This window comes from Lissotriton vulgaris, chromosome 7 (assembly GCF_964263255.1).
Source record: "Lissotriton vulgaris chromosome 7, aLisVul1.2, whole genome shotgun sequence".
Lineage (NCBI taxonomy): Eukaryota > Metazoa > Chordata > Amphibia > Caudata > Salamandridae > Lissotriton > Lissotriton vulgaris.
The window spans coordinates 1,349,679,209-1,349,705,771 of record NC_141695.1 but is presented as its reverse complement, the minus strand read 5'-3'; the positions used below and the strand labels follow the sequence as shown (position 1 = coordinate 1,349,705,771).

Here is a 26,563-nt window from a genome sequence, read left to right as displayed (position 1 = left end):
AACTGTTTTTCTTCAAAGAAGCGTTAAGTCACGCAATGTTGTGTGACTCCTCCCTTACTGTTACAATGTGCATGGCCACCAACTCCAGCCTTAGATTGTTTTTTAACAATGTTTTGGAGCACACATATACTTCTATAATCAAATTCAATCGCCTGTACTCAGTTGTTGAGATACAGAGGAGCAAGCAGTCGGGAGACATTGTATTTCCCATTGGCAGGCGTGGCTTGCATTTTCCTGGGCTATACTTGGATTTGAAAAGAAACAATTTGAAAAAGTTTATACAGCGGACTTGAGAATATATTGATTTCCGCCTGATGTTATACTTACGTAGCTGACTTGGGATCAAGTTACGCCATAACTTTTATATTAGAAGACTTGGAACTTACTGACATCACGGAATATACGAATCTTAAGGAAAAAATAGTAGGATAAAATACGGATATATTCCTTTAATGAGATATACATTTGAGAAACTTCAAGCCCTGAGGAAGCCGTAGGTTATCCCTACCACGGCGAAACGAGTTGGCGTAAGGGATTGGAATTTGATGACATTAAAAGAAGAGAACAACAAGAGCCCGACTGACTATTGTTGATTTTTGTATTCTAGGATTGAATTTGATTAGAGAAGTATATGTGTGCTCCAAAACATTGTTAAAGTATTGTTCAGTCTTTCGATTCAGTTTAGGGAAGTAGGGTGTTCTCTTTCCCCATATTTTGGATGCGCCGAACCTTATACTTTTTCTTGGGAGTAAATCTAGTGTGATTACTATATGAGCGCCAGCTTATCCTGTACACCCAACAGTAGTGAATTAGATTGTTTTTTGTTCAGCGAGTGAAAAATGAAAGGGGAATGTAAAAAGAAATAGGTATGTGACCTTGATGTTATTTAAGAATGCATGAATATTTGTTGTAAGAAACATGCCATCACTGCCCACATCTGGGGAGGTGGGTGAGTGTTTGCAAATTTACAGTACTTCACACTACAAATAGATGATTCAACAGTAAGTAACCTTTTCCGTTTATATCATGTGTGGCTGTCGATGTATTGCCCACGGACTGTTTGTGTGGTTTCCTGGAGGCGAAGCTTTTGCATTTTGCATTTTCTGGGGTAACAAATAGGTTGACGAGTGTAGTTCCCTGCTGGTGGAAGTACCTTTGGAGAACTTGCAGAGCTCCCACTGGCAGACTTTTGGATGTGTCCGGCTTAGAAAATCCACAAAATGATGGTCTGCCCATAGGAGATGCTCTGCCAGAAGATTTATGTGATGACAAGTTGCCCAATGTCAAATCAGATGTGCCAGTGCTGAGTGAAGTACATGGTTGTCTAGTTTTGTGTGTGCACAAGTATCACCCTGTGTCATACATACTATGGAGTAGAATTCTTTGCAATACTGGAAAAAGGGCCATTAGTTCCAGGTAACTTAATAGGTTTGGTGGGGGCGCAGATGAACAAAGTCCAAAACGAATAATGATAGTATGCAAAAATATTTCTTCTTTATTTATTAAAATTTATAGAAAAGTTCATTGTTGAAATCACACAAAAAAGGGATCAGCCAACGCGTTTCACTCCCATGCGGGGAGCTTCCTCAGGGCAGTATATACGCAATTGGATTCCAAGAGTAGATAGTCTATCGATGTATATGCGATGATAGGTAAGCCAGTCGGTATTCACCGTCATCTTCAGGACTTCTTTTAGTATTCAGGATTCACGTGTCAATAGAATGATCGCCAGCTACTTCAATAATCGAATCCCAAGGCTGAATCGGCTTTGCAAAAAGATGCCCGTAATCACGCAGTGGACCTCCTTATAGTATTCAGGATTCACATGCCCAAAAAATGACCACCGCCAGGTAATTCAATAATCGACTTCCAAGGCTAAATCGGCTTAGGAAAAAGAAGCGCGTGATCACGCAGTGGACCTCTTATTGTTGGTGGACAGAATGTGGCCCGTAGTATTGTGCGCCGCCCAGCCTCCTAGCAGATCTGAGGAAATATAGTAATTCCTCGAATAGAACACGAGCGTGGTCCCTAATATCTGGACCGAATGCTCACGTGCTGTGTCGTCCGGTGCCGATTACCCCGAAAAGCCATTAGTTCCAGGTAATTGATGCCTTCCCTGCTGAAGGGGGTAAAAGGGGGTCTGGCTGCCGCAGATGGTAACATTGTTTAGATGTGCACATCACCTTGTAAATGGTGTAACTGTAGTAATGGTCATCTACAGAAGGGTGTCCACAATAAATGTGACCATGTTATGTTATGTAGCTGTGGAGAGCTCACAAACACCCAGGAGGGTATCTTGGTACTGAGTAGGTGTGAGTCAAGCCAAACATATTGCCTAGTGCGACTACTCCAAGAACAAGGTCTTCAGCTTCTAGCAGAATTCAAGAAGTAAAGAGGAGGCTCTTATGGGTAGCAGCAGGTCGTTCCATGGATTAAGAGCGGTGAAGGAGAAGGCTCAACTGCTGGGTTTCTGGTTTTCCATATGGGTGGGATGTGTGCAAGTAGAAGTAGAAGTGCAGACGAGCAGAAGTGTCTGGAAGGTTTGTGAACAAATTATTACTGTTCCACCATTGCAGAGTGCGTGGAGTGCTGGCCTTCATCAATATTGGACATTTCCATTGAACATCTGCTTGTGACCACGGATTGGTGAGGCACTGATGAATGTGAGCATTTGCTATACATGTTGCCACAATAGCCAAGTGCTTTATTACCAAACTTACAGTTCTGGCACGTGTGGTGTGAAAAAAGGGGCAGCTGCTGAAATGTCATCACCCTCACCTGATTGGGGTGTATCAATCAAAGTAAGCTTTATTCGAAATCACAAAGTGAGTCATAAAAGCTACATATTACATACATGACAATACTTTAAAATGACCAAAATACAGTTTAAAACAAAAGACAAAATTCTTCCGTATAAAAAGCAAGAAAGTACAAAATATTAAAAAGACTGACATTGCAGGACAATCATGAGTTTACCATTTACAACTGCTTCCTCTAGTTGATGACAGCCAGCAAAAAGTGTGACATTACTGAACAGATAAAAATGTTTGGTAGCATTTGCAGATAAATATATGGCGGGCGACAATGTTTGAAACCCAACTCTAATAACAGGGGTTTAATGAGTTTCTGTCTCAACCTTAAGAAGTGTTTACAGAAAAGCACGGTGTGCATGGTGTTCTGAGGTGAAATGTCATCACACATGCAATTCCCCAGGTCAGGTGACCAGTTATTAGCGGTAGAAAAGCTAATTAAATGGTGGAAGATATCCAGGCGGAAACGGGTGAGCACAAACCTATGACGAGGATTATAGATGTTGGCTAGGTATGGTTGCATGTGAAAACTAGTCAAGATCATTTTATTCCTCAGCACGGTTGGTTTACAGATTTTGGATGCTAATCGGATTTCTTCCAATAATGAGATGCATTTAAGTTTCAAGGCTTTCCTCTGCACATTGGCCAGGCTCTCGGGGGAGTAAAATATTTAGGATGGCTGCGGTTTATCAGAAAATTGTGAACATATTTGAGCCATGGGATGTTAAAAGCATTTGGAATTTTTGGCAGTCGGCGATTATGGCTCGATTTAAAGTTGTATGTTCAGATGACCATATTTTGTGTCATTATAGCACTGGCTGGATTCTAATCAAGTCTACTATGTAGGGGGTGCCTAGTTCGGAATGTCACACATAAGTTGGGCTATTTTTCGGGAGAGCAAGGAGAGACCTGAGAACACCATTTTCTTCAAGCTGTAATACATCAATCTTTCAGTGCCCCCATAGCTCATCCCCTTACATGGCAGAGAATCTACACTTAGCATTGTGGATTTTCATCATCTCCTTTGGGTGTTGATTTAATTGCCCTTTGCCAATACCCTGATTGATTAAAAACAATGCCCAAATATGTAACAGACTCTGTAAACTGAATGGTGGAAACCTCAATAAAAATGTCACGGCAGCAAGTGGCCTTCTTCCCGATCTTCATTGCGAAGGTTTTACCTATGTTGATTTTTAGCCCAAGGTTTTGCATGTACTGAGCAAATTCATCCACCAGGGCAATGTGAGTGCGGGCCATTAACACTGCATTGTCGGCGTAAAATAATGCTGGTATAGGCCGATGTTCCACCTGGGGATGATCCGCACATTTACTTGCCAGTGTGTCGCCTACGATGTTAATATAGAGGTTAAATAAGAAGGGGGCCATTACGCATCCCTGGCGCACCCCACTTCCTATTTTAAATAGCTCAGTACAAGTGCCATTGAGGCCATAAGGTACTCTGCCTTGGGCGTACAAATCTCTAAGGAAGTTCACAATTGTGGCATCCACGCCTATATTGGCTATGTTTGCCCATAACTTATTGTGAGCTACCAAATCAAAAGCAGAAGATGACTCAACAAAAACTAAAAACAGATTGCCACCTTTCATGTGCACATATTTTCCAATTAATACATCTAAATGTATTGCCTGCTCTACGGTTCCCAGCCCAGCCCTAAACCCGTACTGTAGGTCAGAGAGGATATTATTTGTTTCCACTCAATCCTCTAGGCGTCCTAAAAGAATGCAGCCAGCAACCTTAACCAGGCAATCCAAAAGACAAATGGGCCTTTATTGCGCTAGGGTGTACTGTCCCTGTGAGAACTGATCTCAGGAAAAGCTGATTCTGCTGAGGTTAAAGATAAGCCTTCTTGGCATTTACTGTGAACACTTGGCTGTATAAGCCTGGGCTGACCGTGTGTGTGCTAGACATCACTGTCTGCTGCTCTTGATGAGTTGTTGTTGAGGTAGAAAATACATGGACGCCAACTCAGCGTAGATGAGCAGCCACCACTTCCAAACCCCTTGAGGCTATGGTGACCCTACAGGGTACCTCTGTGAACTGGTAATGCTGTCCATTTACCATAAAACAATGGTACTTGCAATGAGCAGGGTGGATTAGGATGTAGGAATACGCCTCTCTGAGATCTAAGGCCATCATGAAGCCCCCCATTCGAAGTAAAGGGATGACATCCAGTGGAATGGCCATATGGACATTTTCCCACAAGATTTATCAATTGAGTAGCCGTAGATCTAGAATGGGGAGGAGCAAACCATCCTACTTTAGAATGAAGAAGTATAGTGAGTAAACTCCCTCTCCTTGCTGATGCAGGGGTATTGGCTGTATGGCACCGTTCTGGAGCGAGGCTAAGATCTCTTCTTGCAAGAGTTTCAGATAGTCTTGACGGAGGCTGTGGGGTCGGGATGGTATGTTGGGTGGGTTGATGTGGAATTCTAGACAGTTGCCCTGCAGTACTAGGGCCTACTGATCTCAAGTGGTTTCCATCCAGCGGTGGTGGAACCCTGATGTACTCCATCGACGAGTGTTGGATGACTTATGGAAATGGATGAGAAGTCAGTGTTTAGGAGCAGGGGCTCCCTTGCCGGAGCCAATTCTTCGCCTGCCCTTACCATGTTACCCCTACATCCTCCCCTTGAGTAACCCCCGCTCGTGTGGGAATCGAGAAATGGCTACTGCGGTCATTCATACTACTGTGCCTGGGTTGATGGTGTTGCCTTGTTGCCCCCTACGACCTGTGGCCTATGAAAGGATCCCCTTAGCTCAAGGCCTGTAGTGCACTCACAGACCTGACAATCATAGAGTCTTTCTTAACGTTCTCTGAAATATTGTCCATTTGGGGTCCAAATGAGATGTTCCCCATTGAAGTGGACATTAAGCTACTGCTGCACCTCTAGCTTAAAACCTGAGACACAAAGCCATACATTAGGGTTGGTTCGAAAGGATGTAGTGTGCTGCATCCAGAGTGCACTTGATGGTTGCATTTGACATAGTTTTCCCCTCTGCGACCGATTGCTCACTTCTCTTCCTATAGGCCTCTGGAAGATAATGTACCTGTGGTACCTGTCGTACTATGACAGAAAATCTACCAATTTGGTGATTCTCCACAGGGCAGTTTCCCCAACTGTGACTCTTTTCCAAGTAGCATCAAGGTGCTTGCTTTCCTTATCTGGAGAGGGGGGGTGCATTCCCAGTTGCCTGGACGCGTACTTGCTTGCTTGCCTTGTGAATGACCAGGGAGTCAGGGGAAAGTTGCCCTCTAATGTAGAGAGGGTCCCTGGGAGATGCCTTGAATGCTCTCTCCACCCTTGGTGCAACTACCTGTTACCCTATCTGGGTCCTTAAAGCTCTCAGAAAGTATTCTGAGCATCAGTATGTGTAAAGGTTTCTACGAGGAAGTCATCCTCCTCTTCAATAGTGTGCTTGTCTACCTTGCAGTAATGACCTTCCCTCTAAATACCTGCATGATATGCAGTAGGATCATCAGGGATGATGGATTGATGGGTCAGGGCTCAAGGTCAAGGTCGACATTCTAGTCACCCCACGAATCAACCCCTTGCTTCTGCCCTCACATGATGGTGATAAGGGCCTCTCTCCCTATGATGGCTGCTAGTGTCACATTAAGAGAGGACTGACCCCTCTCAAGATTGTGGTGGAGGTGGTGCAGAATATGGGTGTGGTTAAGGCGAAGGTGAGTGCCTAGGTGAAGAAGAGAATAGAGTGGGAATATTGGCCTTGCCCTTGTGTTTTTCGGCCAAGGTTCGCCAAAATCAATTTCTTCCTCGAAAGTCAGGAAGGGCTTTCAAACCATCACTCTATATTTGTCTACACTTGCCTAGAATTTATGTCCAAAGAAGGAAGGACTCAATGGAGGCCTCGATTCTGCTCTTGCCCCTGTACCAAAGGACCGCAAAGATTCTTCTCTGTTTATTCGGATCGGGTTCCGTCTACCAGGGAACCAAAAGTATTGCTCCGCAATTGTGGGTGTCAAAAGTTGCGAACAGCTACGCCAGAGAAAGGCATTGGGAGCCGGGCGACCTCTTGAGTCATTAGAAAACATATCCAAATCCCACAGCGTAAAAAAAAAGAAAAAAATCTAAGGGTTGAGTAGATGCTTAAACACATTGAAATACTGAGAGCGAATCATACAACACATTGGGACTTGAAGCTTCTTTGAAGGAAACACGTCTGTAACACCTGAGACCAACAATAGACAGCAGCAGTGATCAAAGCATGTGAATCTACAGCCATGCATGCTATCAACTTGAAGTTCTTATTTTGCCTACATAGATCAGGTACAATCATCGGCGTTTTGTGCTGCACACCCAGGTCCACCTAAAAAGAAACTGAAGTATCAAGCCCCTACACATGTTGTTAAAAGGTCCCTAGGTGCAAGGAAGGCCAGCTTGGTACAGTTTATCGGAGTCGCATCTTCACCTCTAGTGGTGAACACACCATCTTAGGGTATGGTATGTATGCCCCTTTGAGCAGAGCAAACTGGTGTTTTTCCTTCTTATCATGCCTCTCTTTATGCCCTGAACAAACATCTAGCTCTTCCCGCAGCAGTCACCTGTATGCAACCTTTAGTAATCCAATGTAATATCCCGAAAAGAAACTAAGCTCTTGTGGCTGGAAAAGTACATGTTAAAATACACAAATGCAACAAATACGATTAAAACAAAAACTGAGGGAAAGGTAGGCGGCTGACCTGTAACTCTCAGTTCAAACTCTGCACTTTCAAAGTAGGTGTCTGTTTCAAGGAAGCAACGGTATGTGCCCTCATCCTCAAGGGAGACATTGAGGAGCTTCAGGGCCACATTTCCGCGAGTGATGTTTTCTTTCATAAGCTCCATCCTTCCCGCATATCGCGGGAGTTCACATGTCGGCTGCACCTTGCCCCTCTCGTACAGGTTGATGATGAAGGGGTAGCTGGACTGGATTCGGAACCATCGCACCTCCCTCAGCTCAGCAGGGATCGAGATGCGGCAGCCAAGGATGACGTCTTTGCCCACCTCTGCAATGGCAGGCTGTTCTGGTCCAATGACGGTGAACCTGGCTGATAAGCAAACAACACAGTCAGAGAAAGAATGGAGATTTAGGATTATTATAGGAGATGTACTGTGATTTCAGGAACTGTAGACGCCCATATTACGGATTCAAGAGTGTGAGCTTATTGGAGCACGACAAAAACAACATTTGATCTCTGCAGGGTTTTCACAAAACATCTTCCCTCTGAAGGAACTGAATGGGGGATGCTGATTGGCTGAGCATAAAATGAAATGTAGACAAATCATGATATTCGGTACTGATCAGAAACCCATTTCCAATACATTAATTGTACCAGTTAAGCTCACTTTCAAAATAAGTTTAACCAATTAAAATCCACCCTGGAATTATTACATTTATTGTGCAGGGCGAAGCCAAAGATAGAATTCTGTGTGTGGGGAAAGGGGGGGGGGGGGGGGTCGGGTGGTTGTCTTTATTGAGGGTTGTACATGGTCTTAAACCCCTTTGACGCTTATGACGAGCTCAGCTCGTCATGAGGCACAGTGGAGCTGTGCTCATGACTAGTTGAGTTCGTTCGTCATACATGCCGCAGACGGCCCACGCGGGGCTAATTCCCATGGGAGTTGGCGGAGTCGTGGCGAGCTCAGCTCGTCATGAGCAAAGCTCCACTGTACAGCAAGACGAGCTGGGCTCGTCACGAGCACTGCAACGCCGTGCGCCCCCTGTTCAGTGGGACTAGCTCTTCATATGAGCCAGGCACTTCACAAAGACTATATGTGCCAGTCTCTCACCCATGTGTACTGGAATGAAATGTTTTTTACTATTATTAGTAGAAAAATCATCAGAAGTCACTGAGACCCAGCTGCTGCCATCTCCCTTGTTCGGTGAAAGGTCAAAGGGCAAAAAGAAGGGAAATGTGACCAATACCTCTTTCAGAAGTTAATGCTTTGTTATATTTTCTAATGGATGGGACAGCTCAGTTATTAGGAATTGACAGACCCAGTATAGTCTCTGCTTTGAGAAGGATCACCTCAGGATATGTAAACAATCTGTGAGCGATGTAAACATGAAAGCACAGGTGCACCACAACTGAGGAAATATAGAATTTTATGGTCAAGTTGTGTTCCCTAGCGCGTACCCCACCGTCTCCATGTACGAGCTAAAGTGCATGTAACTTCCCTCCTGTATCAGCTATGAAGACGCAAATACATTTGCGTCCAAAGTCAACATGTCCTCTTTCAGACCCACCCTGAATGGGTTGGATGGTCCGTTCCTAAGTATGCTATGCCAACGTCTTTTTGTAGTGTACTTCCACGTTTTTCAGCTCTAGTTGAGTAGGCCCTGAATTTCTGCTACCCGAGCCCTTTTCTGGCTTCTGACTCCAAGGGCCTCTGCCCAGGCTGCCTCTGCACCCGTGAACTCTGACTTACTTTCAGCGCGGCCCCTCGCGCTCAGCCCAGCCTGCTGCCTGCCAAGATTGACTATAACCTTCGAGTTATCTGTTCCGCTCCCCGAAAATACATTCCTGCCTGCTAGCTTCAGTAAACATCCCTCTTCAGCTACAGGGCCAAAGGGCCGACCTGTCTCTGTGCAAGTAATTCATAGCTTCTGTTGCCATGCTTCCATGGAAGGCCCATGCCCCCACGCTTCTCATACAGACACTCAGGCGCTTATGTACGCACTCACAGTCAGTATAGAATAGCCTCTGCCCTAGAGACTTTTCCGCCCAGATAGCTTAGTTCCTAAAACACCAGATATCAGATATGATAGAAGCACAAGTTGATCTGACATGCCAGACTTCTGTCTCTTTCCGTCAGTGTAAATGTCAAGCCCCCTGCACCCTCCAGCTTCACGTCAATCACACGTCATGCAGCTGCGCGCGCATCCAAGCTTCCGATTTCTGCTGACGTTGCAGCATTTCTGTTAGTGCCACCCTTTTGTGACACCTACCTGTGACGTTTCTAGCACACACCTCTAGTTCACGCCTTCTGATTACGTGCTTGTAACACGTGTATACTGTTATCTTGTCTTCTCTCAGCTGTTACGCCCATTATGACTGTTTAGTATGACATGAATTAAGTATATAAGCTATGTATTGTCAATAAATTGTAGCGCGCTCACTCTATCCCTTCTGACACCCTTGTGGTGGTCAGAACATGATATCCTGGTCTAAGACCATTCCTTTTTGAGGAATAAAACCCCTAAGAACTCTAACACCACGGACTCTGTTTTCTTTCTTTCCGATTGAGTTATTATTAATTAAGTACTTACCTGCATAGAAATTAAGAGAGTAAATTAATTATTTACGTCACAACATAAAGTCCAAATTCCAATAAGTCACAAGAGCAGAGATTCCTCGGTTAGCTCTCTTTTTTTCTTGTGGGTACCTTGAAGTTTCTTTTTAGCGCCCTGAAGAAGTCCCACATTGGGACGAAACGCGTCGGCTGTACTGTGCTTTGTTTATCTGATGAAATAAAGAGATCTAACCGAGGAAGCTCTACTCTTGTGACTTATTGGAATTTGGACTTTATATTGGACTTTATTGAACCATATGTTGTGGTGCACCTGTGCTTTCATGTTTAAATTGTTGAGTTCCTGAGGGAATAGGCATTGTAACAGTGGGTGCCGTTCGGTGTGCACACGGACCCCGTGGAAATAGAAGGAGCAATATTAAATATTTGGGGCTATTTGATTTTAGGTGCTGACTCTGAGAAGGTCCCACTGTTAGGTCTAGTTTTGTTTGAATCTGTGAGCGATGCCTCATTTGTTTAAAAAGCCGACATGCTATTCAGTGTACAAGCACACACACTCCCTCTGCCAGGAAGTGTCTTTATACCAGGAGCTCTGCTCTCTGGGTTTCCTATTCAAATTGGCTTCATCAATCTGGAAAAGGAGATCTTTGTACTTTTCCATTGTATTATGTTATGTAGCTGTAATTGTCATGCCTGCCAGTGGATATCTGCTACTCAGCTCGGAGAGTGACAACGAAGAGGGAATAGGCTTCCTTACCGGCTGCTCTTTATGTACGACAGCCAAGTAGGATTTGTGTATCAAAGTTTGGGATTTCAGTTGGAAGATGACAGGGTCTTACAGGCACAGTGAATGTCCTAAGAGCTCTCCCAGGAGACACCAACAAACCACACTCAAAAATACTCAGCCGTGTTGTGCCCCCTTGTAAGAAAGTGCCTCTATATATACTGGACCAAAGTAAGGTAGGATTAGTTACTTACATGTAATCCTAGTTCTCTTCCAGGGGTATCCTCATCAAAGACATAAGCACTAGAATATTCCTGCCCATGCGCGGGACCCCGGAAACACAATCATTTATGTGCTCCACAAATATATAAATATATATATATATATATATATATATATATATATATATATATATATAAAGGCTCCAAAAGCACCAAACAACGAGTCACTCAAGCAGCGGGTGCCGTCTTTCGCAGTGGTGCCCCGCGATATTCAACGATTGCTCAGCATTCCCAAAGTAATCCCAGCCGGGTTTGGAAAATAATACAGCACTCTCTGGGTTCCTGTTTCTCAGAAACAAGGATTTATTTGTAAATCCTTGTTGCTGAGAAACAGGAACCCCGAGAGTGCTGTATTATTTTCCGAACCCGGCTGGGATTACTTTGGGAATGCTGAGCAATTATATATATATATATATATATATATATATATATATATATATATATATATATATATATATATATACACGAAAGTAAGTCTGTTTGTCCTTTATGCATTACTACACAATTCATCCGATCGCCAAGAAACTTTGGGAAGTTGTTGAGTACACTCCCGCGAAGGTTTCTGGCAACAACAAAAAAATATTAAATTAAAAAAAAAATAATAATAATAATAATAATAATTTGTAAAAAGTTGTTGAGTACACTCCCGCAAAGGTTTCTGGCAAAATAAAACAGAAAAATGTGGTAAATCTCGTCCCCCCGGCCCTCCAGGGCCAGCATAATCTTTCCAATACTGAACGTTTACAGTTTACGGTGCGACTCGATTTTACAATGACCATCAACAAAGCACAAGGACAATCGCTGCAAGTGTGTGGACTAGATTTGGAGAATCCGTGCTTCTCACATGGACAACTGTATGTGGCCAGCCCATGCGTTGGAAAACCTTCTGATTTATTCGTGTGCACACCAGACAGAAAAACAAAAAATACTGTGTATCCACAAGCACTCGAATAAATAAACAGAATTAAAGCAACACTTTAAAATGTTTTCCATATTAAAATGAATATGTTTCAATTAAAACGAAACAATGTAAATTTAATGTTATCATAACAAGTTTCCTTAAACTTCCTTTCTTCTGAGATCGTAGCAACGTGCGACGGGTAAGCTAGTATATAATAAAAAAAACAATGCAGCCTTACACACACCAGTGCTGAATAATGCTGTAAGGACTCCCCATTATATCATAAAAGAATACATTAGAAACCGGAACAAACAACAGCAGAACAGGTTTTAAAACGGTTTTAATGCTTAGCAGTCAGCAAAAGCTCTCATATAGGACTGAAAGCATATACAGCTCCCAGGCTGCTCTACAGAAACATAGCCTAAAAAGGCTTAAAAGCTAACTCATAGCAACATCGAGATAAACTGGCACTGTGCCTTTAAGGCAGTCATGACCCCCAGCTTCCCATCATGCTTCAGTGGTGACAGTTAGGTCAGTTGTTCTTTGCAGTGACTCGAAAAGCCATAACACAAAGGGCCTGATTCTGATGCGGTTAGGAAAGCATTCCCACCTAGGGCCTGATTCTGATGCAGTTAGGAAGGCCTCCTAACGGATTTGCTCCTTCCAAGTCGGATCGGGAACGTGTCTTTCCAACTGAGGGCCAAATTATGATGCAATTAGGACCATATGCCCCAATTGAAGTCAATGGGAGTCCAATCAAATCGTATCGGAAAGCATCCGGATGCATCGTACTCCGTCGGTCGGATTCTCCCGATCCGAGTGGGTCGGAAAACATTTCCAAACCGATTCGGTCGGGAAGCTTTCCAACCCGCATCAGAATCAGGCCCTAAGAGTTGACATTATCTTTTTCTTAAAAATACAGTGATCCTTTGCCCAGGGAGGCGGGAGGGTTGCTTATGACTTTGATGACGATACCCATGGAAGAGAACTAGGATTACAGGTAAGTAACTAATCCTTCTCTTCCAGGGGATCATCATCAATAGCCATAAGCACTAGAATAGAATAGCGAGCCTCAGCTCATCCCCCTGCGGGCAAAGGAAACAGAACGGTAAATTAACCAACCAGCTCAGATTACTAAACCTGGATAGATACATTACTATCCAAATAGATTCCTCAAGGAGGCCTGACCCACCTGAGTATCCGCCCTGGAATCGGATTCTAGTCCATAATGCCTTGTGAAAGTGTGAACCGATCTCCAGGTTGCTGCCTTGCAAATTTCTGACATGGGAACATCATGCAAAAAAGCTACTGTGGCCGCCTTTCCCCTACTGGAATGTGCTTTAGGAGACAACAAAAGGGGTTTATGTGCCAACTGATAGGCCAATTTTATACAGGACACTATCCTTCTTGAAATGTATCTTTTGGAGGTTGGGAAACCTGTTCTCATGGCACCATAATTCAGAAAAAAATTGATCTGATTTCCTTATGCTCTTTGTACCTTCCAAATAGAATTTGAGCACTCTTTTAAGGTCCAAAGAGTGGAGTGACCTCTCCGCAGGAGTTGCGGGATTGGCAAAAAAAAAGACGGTAGGGAGATTGACAGGTTAATATGGAAATCAGATATAACCTTTGGCAAAAAAGCAGGGTGAGCCCTTAACACTACCCTGTTGTGGTGTATATGGTTCTTTTGCACACACCGCTTGGATTTCACTTACTCTGCGCGCTGATGTTATTGCTACCAGAAAAACGGTTTTCCACGTCAGGTGCTGCAATGTGGCTTTATGAATGGGCTCAAAAGGAGGACCCATGAATCTAGACAGCACCAGATTCAATTTCCAAGGAGGAGAAGGAGTTCGAACCGGGGATACACTTTCTTCAACCCCTGTAGGAAATCCTTGACCACCTGCATTTGGAAAAAAGAAGGTTGGTTGGGTGATTTTCTGTATGCCGTAATGGCTGATAAATGAACCCTGATCGAGGCTTTAGCCAAATAAAGTAGGTAAGGAAGAATCACATCCTCCTGCCCATTTGTAGGGTCAAAATGATTCGCAACACACCATAGGTAAAATCTATTCCACTTAAACGAGCATGACGCTCTTGTGGAAGGCCTCTTAGCCTCTTTCAGAATATGCATGCAGTCCTCGGCAGATTCAAGTGTCCGTATTGTAGGACCTCAGGAGCCATGCTGCCAAGTTCAGCAAAGGAAGTTTGGGATGGAGAATCTTCCCGTCCATCTTGGTCAGCAGGTCCGCTCTGTAAGGTAGTCTCCTGTGGGGAAGTACCAACATCTGCAGAAGGTCCGGGTACCGCCACTGATGTGGCCAGTCCGGAGCTATCAGAATCATCTTCATGTTGGATCTGATGAGCTTGGACACCACCTTCGAGATAAGAGGCAAAGGAGGAAAGGCGTATGCAAATGTCTCTGACCAATCCATCAAAAGCGCATTCCCCCTTGTCCCTGGACAATTGAATCTGGATGCAAAATCGCAGCATTTTTTGTTTTTATCGTCTGCGAAAAAATCTATTGACGGACGACCCGACCCCACTGTTGGAAAATATCCGCCACCACCTTGTCGTGCAGCACCCAGTATGGCTGATCTTCGAAGTGCCGACTGAGCACGTTTGCTCTAACGTTCTGCTCTCCCGGAAGGTGCACCGCCACTTTGGAGAGGTTCCGAGCCAGCAGCCAGACGCTTGAGCCTCCAGGGAGAAAGGGCGAGAGCGCGTACCACCCTGTTTGTTTAGATAATACATGGTGGTCGTGTTGTCCGTTTGGATCAGGATCGAGTTGGACGTGATCGACGGCCCAAAAGCTTTCAGAGCAAGATGGACTGCCCGTATCTCCAACATGTTTATCTGGTAGGCCTGCTCTTTTGCGGACCACCAGCCTGCATCTGAAGGCACCCCATGTGTGCTCCCGATCCGTGCAGAGATGCATCCGTTATCAACGATTGCACGGAACTGGCCGATGGAAAGGGACTCCCACCAACAGGTTTTGCTGTCGAGTTCACCACATGATGGACGATTTTGCTGCTTGTGAGTGAAAAATACGGTCCTCCCAGCGACCCGTTGCTTGGTCCCATTTGTTTTCCAGATCTTGCTGCAACGGTCTCATTCTGAGCCTGGCGTTGGGAATGAGAAATATGCAGGAGGCCATTGACACCAGCAGAGATGCCACCTGTCGGACTGCTGGGCGATCTGTCTGAAGCAGAGCTTTGCATTTCTGCTGCATTGAGGAAAGTCTCTCTGCCAAAGGAAACGCTCTTCCTTTGTTTGAGTCCAGAGTTGCTCCCAAATAATGTATTGTCTGGGTAGACTGTTGGACTGACTTCTCCATGTTCACGTAAAGACCCATTCTGTGGAGCAGATTTAGACAGACTTGGAACTTCTTCCTTACTTTTTGAGGCGATGACCCTTTGGGGAGCCAATCGTCTAAGTAAGGGTAGACGAACAGACCTTTTCTGTGTAGGGCGGCCGCCTCCACTGCCATGCACTTGGTAAAGACTTGTGGGGCAGATTTCAGTCTGAAGGTTAAGACCTTGTACTGATAGTGTTTGCTTCCGACCACGAATCGAAGGTATCTGCGATGACGTGGAATGATAGGTATGTGGAAGTACGCATCTTGGAGGTCCACCGAACACATCCAATCTCTTGCTTGTAGATGTGGACATATTTGATGATGGGCCAACATGCAAAACGTTTCCTTGACAATGACTTTGTTCAGCAAGCGAAGGTCCAGGACCGGTCTGAACTTGTGCTCCTGATCTTTTTTTGGGCACAAGAAAGTACCTGGAGTAAACTCCCTTCCCTCGCTGTGCGGAAGGAACTTCTTCTATGGCCTTTTTTCGCAGAAGAGTTATCACTTCCTGCCGAAGTAACTTTACCTGGTGAAGACGAGATCTTTTCGGAGGAATGTCCTTTGGAAGCACACGAAAACGTAGTGCGTATCCATTGCGCAGTATACTTAGTGTTAACCGCCAGGCTTCCTGTACATTGTCCTTCCTTGATACCCAAAAAACTACCCTTCCCATAATGCACTGTGTTGGCTACTGACATATGCTTTCCCATGCTGCACTGGTTCGAGGTCAGGTGACATTTGCATCATATAAGCTGCCTGCTCCTGTTTTCAGGTGCTTGGCTTTTTGCTAGGACCACCCTATTCCTGCCTGCGAGTTCCTGTTGTTATGAGAATCTCTGTGGCGATAAATCCTAACTCCCGGTGTGCTGTTTCTCCTGCCATTGTGCTCTCTCTCTCCCCTGCTGCTGTGTGCTCTAGGTCGCGCTGGAACCTGCCATTGTCCTCTTTCCCTACCCTGCTGCTGTGAGCACTAGGTCGCGCTGGAACCTGCCATTGTGCTCTCTCTCCCCTGCTGCTGTGAGCGCTAGGCCGCACTGGAACCTGCCATCAGTTTTTACCATTAAGCAGAACACTTTGTTCAACTGGCCAGAATCCACTTACCCCATTGTTTGAGGTCACGTACAAAACAGTTTTTGCCTCTTTATTGGATTCAGCTGCTCGCCGGCCCCTGCGGCATTTCATTAAAAAACAACCAGCTCCCCATACGAGGACGCGTTGATGAAAACATTCTTTTTTTCAAGGCTTTATTGTTCAAGCGCTAGGAGTGCTGTTCGTCAATTCCGTCTCTCGCTGGATTTCACTTTCTGCTGGTCGGGCAGACGATGAACACCTGAGTTGCTATTGTTTGTTTTTTGACATATTGTGAAGTTTCTTACTTTGGACTTTGCGGATACAAGGTAGTTAATCACCTCTACCAAGTACATCCCTTATATGCACAGGTTGAGCCTTGAGACAGGACATAATTTTTGACTACTCTTTGAGACATTTTTTTTTTTTGAGAGACCTGATGTTATCCTGAGACTATCTTCCAAAGTGAGTACGGGAAAGCATATGGTATTAGTCTATAAAATATTATGTTGCTCTTTAATAACACAGTAGAAGTAGCCTCAGAGTGATTTCCCTGTTCTATGTGTGTCTGTTTTTTCTACAGGAATATCTGATATTCTGACTGATCCCGTCCCCTTCTCCTCCTGCTCATTAGAGTCTCGGTGGTCCACCTGGGCCTCTTCACTTCCTTGGGGTATTGGCCTACCTTTAGTGTGACTTGATGGTTTGAGGTGGCTGTACCCTATGTGAGTGGAGGGGCACTATCTTCGCTTCTGTGGATATTGGTCTTTCTGGTGCGGGCCCCGACCATGACACTTAGCACCCAACGATCTTTTGTGATGCTGCACCACTCTTCCAGATTATGTGAAGCACTTCCTCCCACTGGAGTGGGCAATGGCGCTAGATAAAGCTGCTGCTCATGGCTTCCCTGCTGATCTGGCCGTGTTAGAGGACAGCTGCTGGTGACCTCCTCTACCTCTGTTGAATTTACGGCTTTGAAACTGCGACTTGGCTTTTACTCTGGGACCATTGAGGGGTTTGAACCCTCTGTTGGTAGCCCTTGCGTTGGTTGGGTATGTAGCGACTCCTTTTTCTTTTCCAATCCAACCGCTTTGAGGGTGTCAAGCTCCGCTTCATCCTACCCATCTCCTCATTGGTATGAGTGTCCGGGAGGAGCCGGAAAAAGGGAGATTCAGGATTCTCCGTTGGGCATCTGGTTTCAGAGCCATCAGCCTCAACCAGGAAGATCTCCTGTCGCAAATCCCATGGGCATGAGAGTGCGCCGACAGTGTAGCACCATCCGCTGCCGTGCTGATCACTTGGTTGGCAACAAGCGACCCTTCCGTGATGACCTCCTCCAAGTCTTTTTGATCCTGTTTTGGCAACTTCTCTTTGAGCGGTCAAAGGAGTCCCACAAGGCCCTGTCATAGCGACCTAATAAGGTTGCTGCACTGGAGACTTTCAGTGACGATGCAGCAGAACCGCACACTTTACATCCCCAAGAGTCCTGGGACCTACTTTATTTATCGGGAGGGACCGATGAAGATGCAGCCACAGCACGAGTCTTCCTCGCTGCCGCGATTATAACCGAATCCGCAGGCGGATCTGTCTTCAAGAACACAGGGTCTGTGGAGGCAGGCTTGTACTTCTTCTGAATCCTAGCAGCCAGAGTAAGGAAAATATCCATTACTGGCTCCAGAAGTCCAGGAACCAGGGGAAGTAACGGACAAGAGGTTGCTCTCTGAGGCAGAGTTTCAAGGATAACCGTTGTTGTCACCTGAGGTGTTGACATCTCGATGTTTAGCTTCTGAGCCCCTCTCTGAAGCACAACATGGTAGGTGTTGATGTCATCTATCGGAGACACTCTAGACAGAGGGCTGTCCGATAGGGTGGGAGAATAGTCCCTCTTCGAGGATTGAGTTGAAGAAGGCCACGTAGGTGACCGTCTTCTTTTGCGATGGGAACTATGCGCTCCTGTGATCTGTCCCTTCGCTCCTCACTCCTGGGCGAATGCGATCTGTTCACTTCCTGTACCAGTCTCTGTAGAGGTGACCTATGAAAAGGACTGGCGTACTCGTGCATCCGCTGTGTTGCTCCTGTATCCTTACTCCATTGATGCAGGAGAAGGAGCCATCTTGGAGACAAGTGCTAAGCAGGGGAAGCTACCCTGTGCTGTGAAGGAACCTATGACTCGGTCTGCTTGAACGCCTTTCTGGAGAGGCAGGTCTTGTTGAAGGATGTCTAGATGAATGAGAGGAAAAATGGCGTGACACTGATTCAGTTACCAGAACCACCGATCCTCCTCCAGACCTCACTGAAGTGGGCCTTGACATCGGGCGTGTTCCTCTAGACGCCGACCTGGACCTCCTTCTCGATGTCAATGTTTGGTCTGTTGTTGGACCTGGTCTCGACAACTTTTCCCTGTTCCTCGACATCGAGTGACTCGCAGACGACGTCTGAACATCACTTCGTCTCGACGTTGAACATCGATGAGCTGACGACAGCGGAGGGGTTCTGCTCCTCGACGCCGAAGGTCGTCGTGCAGATGAAGATGAAGGACCTCTGGTCCTCAACGCCGATCGTCGCCGTGTTGACGACGACGGAGGGCTTTTCTTCCTCGACGCCGATCGTCGTCGAGAGGATGGCAGAGGGCTGTGAATCCTCGACGCCTATCGTCATTGAGACGACGGCAGAGGGGTCCCGATCCTCGACTCCGATGATCACCGAGTTGACGATGGCAGAGGACTCCTGACCCTCGATGTCGATCGTCGATGGACTGACGACGACGGATGGGTACCTGCCCTCAGCGCCGAACGTCGAGCTGACAACGGCAGGGGACTTCTACTCCTCGACGCTGATCACCGCCGAGTTGACGATGGCGGAGGGCTTCTGCTCCTCGATGCGATCGTCGCCAAGTTGACGACAGCGGAGAATCACGAGTCTTCGACGTCGACAACGTACCTGAATGTCGATATCTTCTCAACGGCGAGCCCGCCATCGATGGCCTTTTCTTGGACAAATGACCCACCGGTGATAGATTTTTCAGCGCCGAACCCGGCGCTGAAGTAGAAGGATGGGGGACCTTGCTTCTGGAAGTAGATCTCACCTTCTTGGAGCCCTTCTTAACCGGTGACCTGCATCTGGAAGTCTTTTCTGCCAGCCCATAAAGACGAATCCTTTCTCTGTCCTTTAAAGTTCTTTTGGACAGGGTCTGACAATGAGGACAAGCCTTAGGGTCATGCTCCTTAGTCAAACAAAGAATACAGACCCCATGAGAGTCTGACCTGGCCTTCTTTTTTCCACAAGAAGGGCAGGGATCAAAAAGAGAAGGCATTCTGAGTGGAAAAATGCCAACAAACTGTCAAAAAAGACAGAACCATACTTCAAGAGATGAAAGACATGGAAGTAAGTAAAGAAATTCCTAAAAAGTGAAAATTATTTCAGACTAAAATCAGAAAAGAAATGCAGCTGTGTAACCAGGATCCTTCCTGAAGGAGCCAGAAAGAACAACTGACCTAACTGTCACCCCTGAGGCATGATGGGAAGCTGGGGGTCATGACTGCCTTAAAGGCACAGTCCCAGTTTATCTCTATATTGCCATGAGCTCGCTTTTCAGCCTTTTTAGGCTATGTTTCTGCAATGCAGCCTGTGAGCTGTATAGGATTTCAGTACTATATGAGAGTTTGTGCTGACTGCTAAGCATTAAAAAAGTTTTAAAACATGTTCTGCTGTTGTTTTTCCCTGTTTCTAATGTAGTCTTTTATGATATAATGGGGAGTCCTTACAGCATGATTCAGCTCTGGTTTGTGTAAGGCTGCACTGGATTTTATTTATATATATATATTTGTATATATATATTTTTTTTCAATTGTGGTAAAGTAATTCCTTCTGTTGATCTAGTTACAAAACCCGGTTCCAGATCCTTGGAATGTTTTGCACATTATTTTTTTACACTCTGTAAATGAATTACTAGCCAGAACATTAGGACCACATTGGAGACGGTATTAAGTATTATTTTGTCTCTTTTTACATTTTTATAAATTACATTGACTGTTTTACCAAATCTTGATACTCTGCAAAGAGAATACGGAGTACTTCTTCTATATCTATGGAATTTAGAAGGTGGGACTTATTGTAAATGATGTTAGTACTTAAATGGGGGGTTTCTGAGCATTGTCATGTGATCAAGTCCGGGCTACCCGGACGAAACGTGTCATGCTGCTGCCCATTTTGGAATAAAAGCACTCATCTTGCACCTAACTTCTGTGTTCTGTACCTGACTTCCGCGCGCTCCCTTGCGCCTCAGGATTGTGTATTGTTATTAATTGTACGGTTTGGCTGAATTCATCCCTTTACGGACCCTCTCTTCAATCTGTGGCTGGGAGACTTTGGCCAACATCGCTTTTTGTGATCTGTTTTCTTATCCGGAAGGATTTCTTTAAGCCAGCCCCCCGCAACCGGAAGTAATTGGATGTACAACACAGCTTGAGCAAACCTGAAGAGCGGTGTTGAGAGGTCTTGCTGCGAGTCGGAGGACTCCAGCGCTGCTTCAGGATAGCGTTCGAGGTGAGCCTGAGTTTGTGTGGGTACCTACTGGTTATTGGCGGGTGAAGAGTTTGAAAGTTTTTTTGACATTTCATCGAGCTGTTCACACGGCAGATATTACGAGTGCAGCTATTTTTGCAAGTGCTTAAGTTTGTTCTTCAAGACTTTAAAATGGCGACAGCAGCTGACGTGCTCAGAAACAGAGAGCAAGTAGCAGACGCTTTATTTTTAAACTTACCGGATGTACATAGTGGCACTAAAATGAATGATAAATCTACAGAATCCAGTGACTTAAAATCGAAACTGAAAAAATTGGAAAAATTACTTCGCACCGAATTAACCAAATGGTGGGAAATGAAGTCCCTGGAAAAGTATAAAGAAGCCGGGAGAGTGCCGCGAGGGTTGAGGGTTCTCATAGCTCCATCATTTGAGAACCCCAACCCTCTCATGCTTAAGGAATGGGCAGCTAATAATTTAGAAGCGTCCATGAATATGGTCTGTATCCTAGTCAAATACGCTGAAATTGACAGATTGGAAATAATGAGTCAGATAGAAACTCTGAATTGAATGCTATGGAACAACAAGAGGTGATTAACAAGAGTTGAGATGAAATAAAAAAAAGCCTGGATAAATATGAAGACACTATTAAAGCACGTAAAGCTTTCAAATTTGCAAGAGACAAGTCTGATTATGAAAATGGAAAGTTTTTCACCTTTGCAAGGAAATTCGAATCGGTAAAGAGACAGGCTTTAACTAATAAAGTATCCCCAGTTCAAACAGCTAACATTCAGCCAACCATGACTTTCGCTACATCTGACACGGATCTTAGCTCTGTATACAGCAGCACAGGTTCAGAAGAAGATAATAATGATTTACAACCTATCCTGAGTGGCTTTACCCCATCAGAAGAATTGGGGTTTATGATAGAGGACAGACGCAACACCCTAAGACCGAGGGTTCCTCCACAAGTAAAAGGCGGCGCAAACGGAACAAATGCCGCAAGCAGGGGAGGAGTCAGAGGCGGCTTCACGAAAAAGAAAAGAGGGAGAGGGAATGCACAGGCGAACCAGTAATTAACATCACTTCTATTCCCACCATTGGAAATGAAAAAACAAATAAAAATGAAAAAAGAGAAAAAGGAAATAATCAAATAAATAAAAATAATGAAAATACTGTCATCAATCTCACAGATTTAGAATTAAACACTGCAGAAATTTAACATTTAGCCTTGGGCTTATCCTTTCATCCCAAAAATTGTTTCAAATATGTCCAATCAAGAATTGACGTTTTCAAATTTATCCGCAAGCTCAAACTTATGAAATTTCATACTTTGAATAAGGCAAGCAACAGGGCTATGAATATCTTGTTGGACTCTCATCCTAGCAAAAACTTTGACATCTCTGATGTGGCAACTCTTAAAACGGCTCACTCTTTTGTAGATCCTGTCAGTGAAGGTGTTTCTAATACACAAGTGCTACATTCTATGGGCATTAGTAGTGGAAATGCCCCCATGAGTCCTTTTTGTCCTCGATCCACTTTCGTTCCCATGATGCCCAGGGACGCTATAGATATCTTCAGCGAGCGCATGATTGAGCATTTGAAAAGTTTAAATGTTATTACTGCTAAAAGCCAGAAACAACGGAGCTACAAAGAAAAACAGTATTCTGCCCTTATGCGTAACATTAATAATCATGGAAATATTGTAGTTAATAAAGCAGATAAGGGCGGCAATGTCGTTTTATGGCCCAGAGTGGTCTATATCAAGGAAGCTGAGAGACAATTGAATGAACCATTGTGTTATAGAAAAGCCTTGTTTAATGAACTAAACAAAGTTAAGGAACTGGTCCACAAACATTTGGAGCAATGGAAAAGGGATGGGTTAATTAGCAAAAGGAATTTGGATTTTTGAAGAAGGATCATCCAATTACACCTACACTGTACTTATTGCCAAAAATCCATAAAGGTATCTCACTGTTACCGGGGCGACCCATCATTTCTGCCCAAAATGGTTTGTTAGAACCCATCTCGAAATATGTTGAATTTTTCCTCAATAAGTATATGGAGGCTCTTCCATCATACATCAGGGACACCAGTCATTTCCTGGATAAACTATAAAAAATATGTTGAAAACCAGACTACTGTTTCATAGTCATGGACATTTGCTCTCTATATACCTCCATTAACCCTACAGATGGCCTTAGAGCTATTGAGCACTTTTTATCTGACAGGGGTACAAGATTCTATGAACACAGTAAAATGTTGATCCAAATGATTGAACTCTGCCTTTATCACATTTATTTTCTCTTTAATAATGAAGTTTTCCAACAGTTGCGGGGTGTGGCTATGGGGGCGTGCTTCTCCCCCAGCTACGCATGTTTACATGTGGGCTGGTGGGAGAGGCACGTTCTTGGCCATCCCCGTTCTGTTGTTGAAGACATAGAGACAGGCATTGTACATATGTGGCGCTTTATAGATGATGTTTTCATATTTTGGCGGGGATCTAGAGCGTCTGCAGAAGAGTTTGTTAGTAGAATCAACGTGAATGAATTGAATCTAGAATTTACTTCAACTATTGACAATGCTAAGGTTGATTTTCTTGATGTTGAGATTTATATTTGTGACAATGAAATCAAGACCAAAATGCATAGGAAGGTCATGGCAGGGAATTCTATTCTCCATGCTCATAGTAGTCACCCTCGCCACCTGATAAAAAGTATTCCTTATGGGGAATTTTTAAGAACACAACAGATATGCAATAATGAGGCATATCTCAGGGTTTGCTTGGAGGATTCTTGCCAAAGGTTTTTAGTGAGTGGCTATAATAAAACTGACCTGACTATGTCTTTGAACAAAGTCATTGCTAAAGAGAGGATTTGCCCTGTAGAGTCCATCACTGAAACTGATATACCTGAGACTAATCACACTATTTCGACTGAGAAAAATAAAATTAGACTCATTACAACTTTCAGTTGTCAAGAGAAAAAAATCAAACAGATCCTGAAATCTAATTGGCCCATTCTTAAGACAGACATCACCTTAGCCCCACTATTAGACGACCATCCAAACATATCTTTTCGTCGGGCTCCTTCTATGAGGGATGCCCTTGTTAAGACCAGTCCTGAAGTTATCAAATCTTCTAATTGGCTCTATATTAGATCAGGGTTTTTTAAATGCAGCTCTTGCAGAGCGTGCAAATTTGGAGTAAACACCTCGGAATACCATGAGGCCTTTTCACAAACAGCCTGTAAGATTATTAGTTTGTTCACTTGTAAGACAGATTATGCTGTATATGTCTTACAGTGCACTTGCAATTTGCAGTACATTGGGAGCACTAAGCTCCAGGTGTTCAATCGTATTTTACAACATCTTCGGGCGATAGTCAACTCCGATCCTAATTACCCGGTGGCGCGTCACTTCGAATTGGTTCATAATAGAAATCTGAACGATTTTAAGTACTATGTAATTGACGCAGTTCCTTTCTCCAAAAGAGGAGGACATAGAGAAAGGAAATTAAGACAATTAGAGAGCCATTATATTGTAATGCTTAACACGAAGATTCCAAATGGTCTTAACATGGGGGAGGAATTACATAATTTTTTATGAACTACTCTTTTATCCCTTTTAACACGTTAGGATGTATCTTCATCTAAGGGGTTTTTATCAAGTAGTTTTTAAAGGTGACAGGATTGTCTCCCTTTTTTAAGTCCTCACAGCATGTTCCGTCATCCATTGCATTTACATGAAACTTTTTTATCTTTTCAGTTTATTGAGTCTTAATTGTATCTTTTATTGCCCTGTTCTTAAAGCGCGTTTTTGATAATGGTTTTACTATTTTATGGTTTTACCAGTTTTTATACGTGCTGAGGATTACATTATTTTGCACTACTTTAGGCTTTTTATCAACTTAGAAATAATTATTGCTATGAATTCCCTGATATGAATTTAAATCTTGTACATTTAGGGTTGTAGCATTTGACTCTTTAAAAACTGTGATTAACTTGCACTTTAACGCATTTAAGGAATGAAGAAAAAAATATGTACATTGTATTGTTACATTTCTCTTTTTAAATCAATAATGGATTCATGTATTGATACATTGAAATTTGCACTTTATCTATCCATATGCTGCTATTCTCCGGTTCATCACGTCTTACTTTTTGCACAAACACATTGCACTTTATTGCTACTTATACCTTATTGTGTTGAGGTATTTAAACTCTCTACGTAAACAGATATTGTAATTTTGCACTATTTCGCACTTTTTCTGTAAACATTCCCAGTTACTGCATTCTATTTCTTATGTTCCCTTTAAATCAGCCTCAATATGGAGAAAAATAAATTCATTCCTGGTATTACATTGGTCTAGTATATTAATTTGGGCACTTGCCCTCTATTTTTCAATTGTGGTAAAGTAATTCCTTCTGTTGATCTAGTTACAAAACCCGGTTCCAGATCCTTGGAATGTTTTGCACATTATTTTTTTACACTCTGTAAATTAATTACTAGCCAGAACATTAGGACCACATTGGAGACGGTATTAAGTATTATTTTGTCTCTTTTTACATTTTTATGAATTACATTGACTGTTTTACCAAATCTTGATACTCTGCAAAGAGAATACGGAGTACTTCTATATCTATGGAATTTAGAAGGTGGGACTTATTGTAAATGATGTTAGTAGTTAAATGGGGGGTTTCTGAGCATTGTTATGTGATCAAGTCCGGGCTTCCCGGACGAAACGTGTCATGCTGCTGCCCATTTTGGAATAAAAGCACTCATCTTGCACCTAACTTCTGGGGTCTGTACCAGACTTCTGCGCGCTCCCTTGCGCCTCAGGATTGTGGAGATATATATATATATATATATATATACATATAAAAGTAATTTCGCCAATCGACTCGACGCAGCCGCCCCAGCCCAGTCCCAAATGACGAAGGAGCAGACCCGTGATTTGGTGCTTAGTCAAGGTGCTTTATTTCATCCAGCTAGCCAGCCGCCATTACGCGTTTCGCTTTCCACAAAGCTTGATCACATATTATATATATATATATAGAGAGAGAGATACATATATGTGGAGCACATATGTGATTGTGTTACCGGGGTCCCGCGCATGGGCGCGAACATTCTAGTGCTTATGACTATTGATGAGGATTCCCTGGAAGAGAACGGTGTATATAGAGTCCCCAATCCCCAGAGGTATAACAAAGGTCCAAGTCAGATCTGATCTTACTTTCTAAAGTGGTAGCTTGGTCGAGCAGTAAGGCAGTATCAGAGGACAGTGTAAAGCATTTGTTGTACACACTCAGTCAGCAAAAGGTTTCACACACTCAAGAACAGAACTCTAGGCCAATTGTTTTTATATCAAAAGATATAGTTGTATTATTTTAGAACCAACAGGTATCAAACTATACTTTTCTCAATATGAGTGACTTTAGGTTATTACTTTGCAGAAAGGCAATAGACTTTGAAAGTACAATAGCTACAGTGGTTGCAATTGGCAACACAATTCTAAACACAATTTAACATTGAGCTCAATGGGTTTTTCTACATAAATGCAGTGGACTGGATCCTAGATTCATTCCCGGGACCGAAGCTGAAAATAGTCTAGTAAAAGCATTTTGG

The 26,563-nt window shown here is 43.8% G+C and overlaps 1 protein-coding gene across 3 annotated transcripts in view; it reads right to left on the bottom strand.

The window, feature by feature from the left end:
• Positions 1-26,563, bottom strand: part of LOC147703669 (butyrophilin subfamily 1 member A1-like) — a 349,015-nt gene that overhangs the window by 212,945 nt on the left and 109,507 nt on the right. For all 3 annotated transcript variants that reach the window (XM_086932015.1, XM_086932013.1, XM_086932014.1), the window contains exon 3: positions 7,535-7,882. In XM_086932015.1, coding sequence (XP_086788141.1) covers positions 7,535-7,882 — 348 coding nt within the window. The remainder of the gene's footprint in view (positions 1-7,534; positions 7,883-26,563) is intronic.